The 11,063-nt window shown below is 43.0% G+C and overlaps 1 protein-coding gene across 2 annotated transcripts in view; it reads left to right on the plus strand.

The window, feature by feature from the left end:
• The window catches only part of CLSTN3 (calsyntenin 3), a 70,953-nt gene extending 63,872 nt beyond the window's left edge, over positions 1–7,081 (plus strand). For both annotated transcript variants that reach the window (XM_077258172.1, XM_077258173.1), the window contains exon 19: positions 6,216–7,081. In XM_077258172.1, coding sequence (XP_077114287.1) covers positions 6,216–6,299 — 84 coding nt within the window. In that variant the 3' untranslated portion in view covers positions 6,300–7,081. The remainder of the gene's footprint in view (positions 1–6,215) is intronic.
• Positions 7,082–11,063: the final 3,982 nt, after the last annotated feature.

The following is an 11,063-nucleotide window of genomic DNA, read 5'->3' on the forward strand; positions in this document are numbered from 1 at the left end:
TACTGTGATATCACTGTGTGCATTATCCCTGTACTGGGACATCACTGTGTGCATTATCCCTGTACTGGGACATCACTGTGTGCATTATCTCTGTACTGTGATATCACTGTGTGTATTATCCCTGTACTGTGATATCACTGTGTGCATTATCCGTGTACTGGGACATCACTGTGTGTATTATCTCTGTACTGTGATATCACTGTGTGCATTATCTCTGTACTGTGATATCACCGTGTGCATTATCCCTGTACTGGGACATCACCGTGTGCATTATCCCTGTACTGGGACATCACCGTGTGCATTATCTCTGTACTGTGATATCACTGTGTGCATTATCCCTGTACTGTGATATCACTGTGTGCATTATCTCTGTACTGTGATATCACTGTAGGCATTATCTCTGTACTGTGATATCACTGTGTGCATTATCTCTGTACTGTGATATCACTGTGTGCATTATCTCTGTACTGTGATATCACTGTAGGCATTATCTCTGTACTGTGATATCACTGTGTGCATTATCTCTGTACTGTGATATCACTGTGTGCATTATCTATGTACTGTGATATCACTGTGTGCATTATCTCTGTACTGTGATATCACTGTGTGCATTACCTCTGTACTGTGATATCACCGTGTGCATTATCCCTGTACTGGGACTTCACTGTGTGCATTATCCCTGTACTGGGACATCACTGTGTGCATTATCTCTGTACTGTGATATCACTGTGTGCATTATCCCTGTACTGTGATATCACTGTGTGCATTATCTCTGTACTGTGATATCACTGTAGGCATTATCTCTGTACTGTGATATCACTGTGTGCATTATCTCTGTACTGTGATATCACTGTGTGCATTATCTCTGTACTGTGATATCACTGTGTGCATTATCCCTGTACTGTGATATCACTGTGTGCATTATCCCTGTACTGTGATATCACTGTGTGCATTATCTCTGTACTGTGATATCACTGTGTGCATTATCCCTGTACTGTGATATCACTGTGTGCATTATCTCTGTACTGGGACATCACTGTGTGCATTATCCCTGTACTGTGACATCACTGTGTGCATTATCTCTGTACTGTGATATCACTGTGTGCATTATCTCTGTACTGTGATATCACTGTGTGCATTATCCCTGTACTGTGATATCACTGTGTGCATTATCTCTGTACTGTGATATCACTGTGTGCATTATCTCTGTACTGTGATATCACTGTGTGCATTATCCCTGTACTGTGATATCACTGTGTGCATTATCCCTGTACTGGGACATCACTGTGTGCATTATCTCTGTACTGTGATATCACTGTGTGCATTATCCCTGTACTGTGATATCACTGTGTGCATTATCTCTGTACTGTGATATCACTGTAGGCATTATCTCTGTACTGTGATATCACTGTGTGCATTATCTCTGTACTGTGATATCACTGTGTGCATTATCTCTGTACTGTGATATCACTGTGTGCATTATCCCTGTACTGTGATATCACTGTGTGCATTATCTCTGTACTGTGATATCACTGTGTGCATTATCCCTGTACTGTGATATCACTGTGTGCATTATCTCTGTACTGTGACATCACTGTGTGCATTATCTCTGTACTGTGACATCACTGTGTGCATTATCTCTGTACTGTGATATCACTGTGTGCATTATCTCTGTACTGTGATATCACTGTGTGCATTATCCCTGTACTGTGATATCACTGTGTGCATTATCTCTGTACTGTGATATCACTGTAGGCATTATCTCTGTACTGTGACATCACTATGGTCATTATCCCTGTTCATTAGTAGTCATATCCTTTCTATGCTCTCCAGGTAATGCTGAAGGTGAGGCCCTATTTCATGTTTCACTATGGGGCCCCATGGTTACTGATAACCCTCTGATACTTCACGTGTGAAAGATAAGATTAGATCAGGAATGGATCCCACTGCTAATTGCCCAATGATGCCATCATGCTAAGACGATCAATATTAGGCCGGAGTCACACTAGACCGTAATACGGACGAGTGCTATGCTACAAAAAAATCGCATAGCACTCAGACCAATGTTAATCTATGGGGCAGCTCCCAACATCCGTTGTTTTCTCGGCCGTATTATACGTGCCAGAGAAATCGCAGCATGCTGAGACTGTATGCGCATATCGTCCGAGACTCGCCAATGAAAGTCTATGGGGGCGAGAAAAACTCGCACACCACATGGACCATCAGTGTGACTTGCGAGAAATACGCACCGGTGTTCTATAGAAAAGCCGGCAATTCAGGGCGGTGTACAGTAAAATCATACTGACAGGTTATAATAGAAAAGATAAAATAAATGTCTACACATAGTATAGGGAGATGTGTATATATATGTATATAGTATATACATCAGTGAGACACATATATATGTATTTATATTTCATAGAGAGCTAGGTAGCAAAATAGCTGATAATTCAATTGTCAGGTTCTGTAAAATCATTGCAGAACCCGACAGAATATGAGACATGGTATACATACAGTAAACCATTGCAGAACAGTTAGATTTTTATATGTCCCTCACTACTAATGTGTGTGTGTAAAATTTTGGAGCTGTAGATGTTAAATTAAAGGATTAATTCACGAAAAGAACTGGCGTGGGCTGCAATTTTCTCCGCCAGACAGGGAAAGCCAGTGACTGAGGGCAGATATTAACCCCTTCCCGACATGTGACGGTATAGTACGTCACATGTCGGGACCCCCGCTTTGATGTGCGCTCCGGCGGTGAGCGCACATCAAAGTCGCGACATGTCAGCTGTTTTTTACAGCTGACATGTGCGCGCAATAGCGGCGGGTGAAATCGCGATCACCCGCCGCTATTAACTAGTTAAATGCCGCTGTCAAACGCAGACAGCGGCATTTAACTACCGCATCCGGCCGTGCGGCCGGATATGAGCGCATCGCCGACCCCTGTCACATGATCGGGGGTCGGCGATGCTCCTCCATTGTAACCATAGAGGTCCTTGAGACCTCTATGGTTACTGATTGCCGGTGGCTGTGAGCGCCCCCCTGTGGTCGGCGCTCACAGCACACCTGCATTTTAGCTACATAACAGCGATCTGATGATCGCTGTTATGTAGCAGAGCCGATCGGGCTGTGCCTGCTTCTAGCCTCCCATGGAGGCTATAGAAGCATGGCAAAAGTAAAAAAAAAAAGTTTTTAAAAATGTGAAAAAAATAAAAAAAACATAAAAGTTTAAATCACCCCCCTTTCGCCCCAATCAAAATAAATCAATAAAAAAAAAAAAAAACCTACACATATTTGGTATCGCCGCGTTCAGAATCGCCCGATCTATCAATTAAAAAAAAGCATTAACCTGATCGCTAAATGGCGTAATGAGAAAAAAATTCGAAACGCCAGATTTACGTTTTTTTGGTCGCCACGACATTGCATTAAAATGCAATAACGGGCGATCAAAAGAACGTATCTACACCAAAAAGCTATCATTAAAAACGCCAGCTCGGCACGCAAAAAATAAGCCCTCACCTGACCCCAGATCACGAAAAATGGAGACGCTACGAGTATCGGAAAATGGCGCAATTTTGTTTTGTTTTGTTTTTTGCAAAGTTTGGAATTTTTTTTCACCACTTAGGTGAAAAATAACCTAGTCATGTTAGGTGTCTATGAACTCGTAGTGACCTGGAGAATCATAATGGCAGGTCAGTTTTAGCATTTAGTGAACCTAGCAAAATAGGCAAGCAAAAAACAAGTGTGGGATTGCACTTTTTTTGCAATTTCACTGCACTTGGAATTTTTTTCCCGTTTTCTAGTACACGACATGCTAAAACCAATGATGTCGTTCAAAAGTACAACTCGTCCCGCAAAAAATAAGCCCTCACATGGCCAAATTGACGGAAAAATAAAAAAGTTATGGCTCTGGGAAGGAGGGGAGCGAAAAACGAAAACGGAAAAACGGAAAAAGCTCCGGGGGTGAAGGGGTTAATAGCCTAGAGAGGGACCATGGTTATTGCCCCCCCAGCTAAAAACATCTTAGCCACTATTGTAAGGTGACATTAAGCCAGGTTATTAATGGAGAGGTGTCAATAAGACACCTATCCATTATTAATCCAATAGTACAAATGGGTTAAAAAAACTACACACACATTAAGAATATAGTCTTTTAATGAAATAATTAAACACACAGGTTTACCATCTTTATTACAGTCTCAATCCAAGCAAAACCCTCATTCTTCTATAAAAAAAATCCAAAATAAAAAAGCAACAATATCCCATTCCTGTCCGCCGTACAGTCAAGTGCCACGCTGCAATCCATCTCAAGGGGTTAGTTTACAACCGGGAGCGGTGCTAATGCTACCGTCCCAACTGTAAACCACTGTGTAATGAATGAATGAAAAGCTGCCTGCGCAGCCTCCCCGCCTGACCGGACATGAACTCTGTAGCGTGGGAAAGTTTCAGAACTTTTTCCCACGCTGCCGAGTTCACCTCAGGTCAGGCGGGGCCGACTACCGCTGACGTAACTGACCATGTGCAGACTCGCCGCCTGACCTGAGGTGAACTTGATAGCGTGGGAAAATGTTCAGAAACTTTCCCATGCTAATGAGTTCATGTCTGGTCAGGCGGGGAGGCTGCGCAGGCAGCTTTTCATTCATTCCTCTGTGGTTTACAGCCCAGACGGTAGCTTTAGCAGCACTCCCGCTTGTAAACTATTTAACCCCTCGAGATGGATTGCAGCGTGGGACTTGACTGTACGGCGGACAGGTATGGGATATTGTTGCTTTTTTATTTGGGATTTTTTACAGAAGAACGAGAACTTCGTTTGGATTGAGAATGTAATAAAGATGGTAAACCTGGGTGTTTAATTATTTCATTAAAAGACTTTATTCTTAATGTGTATTTTTTTAACCCATTCATACTATTGGATTAATAATGGATAGGTGTCTTTTTGACACCTCTCCATTATCAACCAGGGTTAATGTCACCTTACAATAGCAAGGTGACATTAACTCTTTATTACCCCATATCCCACCACTACAGGGGAGTGGGAAGAGAGTGGCTAAGTGCCAGAATAGGCGCATCTTACAGATGTGCCTTTTCTGGGGTGGCTGGGGGCAGATGTTTTTGCCAGGGGCAATAACCATGGACCCTCTCTAGTCTATTAATATCTGCCCTCAGTCACTGGCTTTCCCACTCTGGCGGAGAAAATTACACGGGAGCCCACGCCAGTTTTTTCCATGAATTAATCCTTTAATTTAACACCTAGAGCTCCAAAATTTTACACACACACCACTAACATTATTAGTGAGGAACATATAAAAATCTAATGTATGTAAACCATGTCCCATATCCTGTCTGGTTCGGTAATGATTTTACAGAACCCAACAATTGAATTATCGGCTATTCTGCTATCTAACTCTCTATGAAATATAAAGATATACATATATATATAATGTCTCACTGACATATAAATAATATATATAAAAATATATATATTAGACTGTATATATGTTTTCACGAATATTTGAGGCCATGGATCCATTATATGTCCATTTTGCAAGCCGGCGAGAGAATCTCACCATACGGATGCTTAGATGCAAGAAAATCGCCTCCTCGCATTGCACACGGGTGACATACGGATCAATGTTCAGGGAACATTTGTGCGATTCTCGGCCGTGAAAAACGGACCGATTTTTATACTTTATGTGTGACTCCAGCCTCAGGTTGTTTTCTGTTGCCATGGAGACCTTATACATGGATCCAAATCACCACCCACATCAATGTTCCCCTGCACCTGCCACTACTTGGGTCTGGGATATGATGTTCATCTGAAGCCATTGAAGGTCTCCATGGCAACAGTGGAGGAGCCATAATGTCTCAGTAGTGCAGCCTCAGGCCCTATGACTAACTGGTTATATTTCAGTGGACGAGGGAGATATTAAGAAACGGCCTTCACAAATATAATATACATTAGTCATGGAGACCTTACGTGAATCCACACCACCAAATACATTAGTGCTCACAGATATCTGCCTCCATTTCTGCGGATGTTCGTGTGACTTCAGACAAGGTCTCCATGACAACGCTGAGCCTGACGGGAAACAGGAGACATATTGTCACCAGCATCTCTCAGTAGTGCAGCCTCAGGCTTTTATTTCCCACCCCCCAAAAGCCAGAAAAAAAAGGGCGAAACATTTGACTCTTCTCCATTTTTCTTCTCCCCTCAGTCTCTGCAGTCTCGCGGTTTGGTCCCGGCTCAGAAATCATCCGTCTCGGAGAAAGAGGACCTGGAGGAGGAAGAGTCACGTTGAAAGTCTTTCCGTTTCAACAGCCGCGCATCCGTGTACTTCTCGCTTATGTGTCCTCCCCACCATCGTCCGGTGCGTACGCCACAATCCTGACAGGAACGTGCGGTGCGCAGCCACTTCTGACTACTTCTCCGACACTCTAAGCGACGAGTGCAACGTATAGACGCTCGGCCGGGGACGTGTCCCACCGACGTCTCCTCTGGAGTGTGTCTGTCACAGCCTGGCTGTCTCTTGAAGAGTGCCACCCTCCAGACACTGGCCGGGATGTGTATCACGTCCACCATGTCTGTCATTTCGGATGCCTCTCCCCCTCGTTTACGTCATCATTTCTCAGGGGAAAACTCGCCGCCTCCATTCCGTGTTAGTAATCGTCTCATGTGATGTTTTTACATTAAGTCCCTGAGAGGCTGCTAACGACTCCCTTCTGGTCCCCTCCATCGGTCCAAATCATTTTTGGGGGTACAGCTCCACTCTAACCAGAGACTAAAGTACTGACAGAGTACAGGTCCACAAAAATGGCTGAGAACCCATAGACACGAAGGCCCGAAGCCGCTCATCACCCCCAAAATGTTTTTTACTTTATTTTGTCCATCCGGGACTCACCTTTTCCTTCCTAATTAAAGTGTTACCCTCCCTTCCTGTCTCCCCCACCCACCACCTCGTTCACGTCTTCACCCCCGTGAAGGGGGTGCTCGGATAATGGGGGTCACGACAATGAATGAAATAACACTGATTTCTGGTATAAATATATATAAAACTATATATAAAAAAATATATAGAGAACATGACGACTCTGCTTCTACTTTTTGGATCTTTTTTTTTTTTTTACAAATCTAATATTGCAGCCTAATTACAGTACATTGTACAAAAAAAAGCAAGGGTAGTTCCATTTGCCTAGCCCCTAATAAGGGAGCGCAGCTGTGGAGTATAATTTAGGATCAGTAATGTAAGTACACAGTGACTGCACCAGCAGAATAGTGAGTGCAGCTCTGGAGTATAATACAGGAGGTAACTCAGGATCAGTAATGTACTGTATGTACACAGTGACTGCACCAGCAGAATAGTGAGAGCAGCTCTGGAGTATAATACAGGAGGTAACTCAGGATCAGTAATGTAATGTACAGTCATGGCCAAAATTTTTAAGAATGACACCAAAATTATATTTTCACATGATCTGCTGCCCTCTGGTTTTTATTAGTGTTTGTCTGATGTTTATATCACATACAGAAATATAATTGCAATCCTATTATGAGTACCAATAGGTTATATTGACAGTTAGAATGAGTTAATGCAGCAAGTCAATATTTGCAGTGTTGACCCTTCTTCTTCAAGACCTCTGCAATTCTCCCTGGCATGCTCTCAATCAACTTCTGGACCAAATCTTGACTGATAGCAGTCCATTCTTGCATTTTGCCTGAATTTGTTGGTTTTTGTTTGTCCACCCGTCTCTTGATGATTGACCACAAGTTCTCAATGGGATTAAGATCTGGGGAGTTTCCAGGCCATGGACCCAAAATCTCTATGTTTTGTTCCATGAGCCATTTAGTTATCACCTTTGCTTTATGGCAAGGTGCTCCATCATGCTGGAAAAGGCATTGTTGGGCGCCAAACTGGGAGAATTGGGAGAAGTTGCTCTTGGAGGACATTCTGGTACCATTCTTTATTCATGGCTGTGTTTTTAGGCAAGACTGTGAGTGAGCCGATTTCCTTGGCTGAGAAGCAACCCCACATATGAATGGTTTCAGGATGCTTTACAGTTGGCATGAGACAAGACTGGTGGTAACGCTCACCTCTTTTTCTCCGAATAAGCTGTTTTCCAGATGTCCCAAACAATCGAAAAGGGGATTCATCAGAGAAAATGACTTTGCCCCAGTCCTCAGCAGTCCACTCCCTGTACCTTTTGCAGAATATCAGTCGGTCCCTGATGTTTTTTCTGGAGAGAAGTGGCTTCTTTGCTGCCCTCCTTGAAATCAGGCCTTGCTCAAAGAGTCTCCGCCTCACAGTGCGTGCAGAAGCACTCACACCAGCCTGACCATTCCTGAGCAAGCTCGGCACTGCTGGGAGTCCGATCCCGCAGCTGAAACAGTTTTAAGATATGGTCCTGGCACTTGCTGGTCTTCTTGGGCGCCCTGGAGCCTTTTTGACAACAATGGAAGCTCTCTCCTTGAAGTTCTTGATGGTGCGATAGATTGTTGACTGAGGTGCAATCTTTGTAGCTGCGATACTCTTCCCTGTTCGGCCATTTTAGTGCAGTGCAATGATGGCTGCACGTGTTTCTTTAGAGATAACCATGGTTAACTGAAGAGAAACAATGATACCAAGCACCAGCCTCCTTTTAAAGTGTCAAGTGATGTCATTCTTACTTAATCATGACTGATTGATCGCCAGCCCTGTCCTCATCAACACCCACACCTGTGTTAATGGATCAATCACTAAAACGATGTTAGCTGCTCCTTTTAAGGCAGGACTGCAATGATGTTGAAATGTGTTTTGGGGGTTAAAGTTCATTTTCTGGGCAAATATTGACTTTGTAAGTACAGTAATTGCTGTTAAGCTGATCACTCTGACATTCAGGAGTATATGCAAATTGGCATTAGAAAAAATGAAGCAGTAGACTTTGGAAAAATTAATATTTGTCTCATTCTCAAAATTTTTGTCCATGACTGTATGTACACAGTGACTGCACCAGCAGAATAGTGAGTGCAGCTCTGGAGTATAATACAGGATGTAACTCAGGATCAGTACAGGATCAGTAATGTAATATATGTACACAGTGACTGCACCAGCTGAATAGTGAGCGCAGCTCTGGGGTATAATACAGGATCAGTAATGTAATGTATGTAGACAGTGACTGCACCAGCAGAATAGCGAGTGCAGCTCTGGAGTATAATACAGGATGTAACTCAGGATCAGTAATGTAATGTATGTACACAGTGACTGCATCAGCAGAATAGTGAGTGCAGCTCTGGAGGATAATATAGGATGTAACTCAGGATCAGTAATGTATGTACACAGTGACTGCACCAGCAGAATAGTGAGTGCAGCTCTGGAGGATAATATAGGATGTAACTCAGGATCAGTAATGTATGTACACAGTGACTGCACCAGCAGAATAGTGAGTGCAGCTCTGGAGTATAATACAGGATGTAACTCAGGATCAGTAATGTAATGTATGTACACAGTGACTGCACCAGCAGAATAGTGAGTGCAGCTCTGGAGTATAATACAGGATGTAACTCAGGATCAGTAATGTAATGTATGTACACAGTGACTGCACCAGCCAAATGGTGAGAAGCAGAAACATTTAAGAAAGATGTATGGTCTATTTATTAGGCCTTCTCAAGTTACATAGGTCTACTTCACACATGTATTTTTGCATCATATTATCTTCTGTCACCTCCAGAGCTGCATGCACAATTCTAAGACCACACTAATAATGGACAGGTTGTTTTTGAATTCTATCAACCTCTTCCCCCCCAAAATCATCACCAAAATTAATTTTATAGGCAAGCTGACTGATAATCCCCATCATTCAGCTTTTCTAAACTTCAGTATAATTATAATAATAATAATTTTTATTTATATAGCGCCAACATATTCCGCAGCGCTTTACAACTTATAGTGGGGACTTGTACAGACAACAGACATTACAGCATAACAGAAATCACAGTTCAAAACAGATACCAGGAGGAATGAGGGCCCTGCTGCTCGCAAGCTTACAGACTATGAGGAAAAGGGGAGACACGAGAGGTGGATGGTAACAATTGCTTTAGTTATTTGGACCAGCCATAGTGTAAGGCTCGGGTGTTCATGTAAAGCTGCATGAACCAGTTATCAGCCTAAGTATGTAGCAGTACAGACACAGAGGGCTATTAACTGCATAAAGTGTATGAGGACATGATGTGAGGAACCTGATTATGTGTTTTGTTTTTTTCTATTATTAATAGGCCACACAGGGATAGTTAGGTTAATGCGTTGAGGCGGTAGGCCAGTCTGAACAAATGCGTTTTTAGGGCACGCTTAAAACTGTGGGGATTGGGGATTAATCGTATTAACCTAGGTAGTGCATTCCAAAGAATCGGCGCAGCACGTGTAAAGTCTTGGAGACGGGAGTGGGAGGTTCTGATTATTGAGGATGCTAACCTGAGGTCATTAGCGGAGCGGAGGGCACGGGTAGGGTGGTAGACTGAGACCAGAGAGGAGATGTAGGGTGGTGCTGAGCCATGGAGTGCTTTGTGGATGAGGGTAGTAGTTTTGTACTGGATTCTGGAGCGGATGGGTAGCCAGTGTAATGACTGGCACAAGGTATAACGGTTGGTGAGGAATATGATCCTGGCAGCAGCATTCAGGACAGATTGGAGCGGGGAGAGTTTGGTAAGAGGGAGGCCGATTAGTAGAGAGTTACAATAGTCCAGACGGGAATGAATAAGAGAAACAGTAAGAGTTTTTGCAGAGTAGAAAGTAAGAAAAGGGCGAATTCTAGAAATGTTTTTGAGATGCAGATTGTAATGTAATGTAATTAATGTAATTAGTTTTGTACCAGTGTAGGAGAATGACTGCTGAACTGGGAAAGCTGGGTGATCAATCCTAGGTGAGTGGCAGTGATGGACACTAAGTTGTGTTATTTGGAATAGAGCATAAGACTGAGGCAGGTACAGCTCAGTGATCACCAGTGCAGACTGCAGAGGTGCAATACCAAACAAAACCTTTGATCTGGTGTGGCGCTGTATTTCAGAGAAAGAAAAAAAAAAAAAGCACCAAGTAGAT

Source organism: Ranitomeya variabilis, chromosome 4 (genome assembly GCF_051348905.1).
Source record: "Ranitomeya variabilis isolate aRanVar5 chromosome 4, aRanVar5.hap1, whole genome shotgun sequence".
NCBI classification, from domain to species: domain Eukaryota; kingdom Metazoa; phylum Chordata; class Amphibia; order Anura; family Dendrobatidae; genus Ranitomeya; species Ranitomeya variabilis.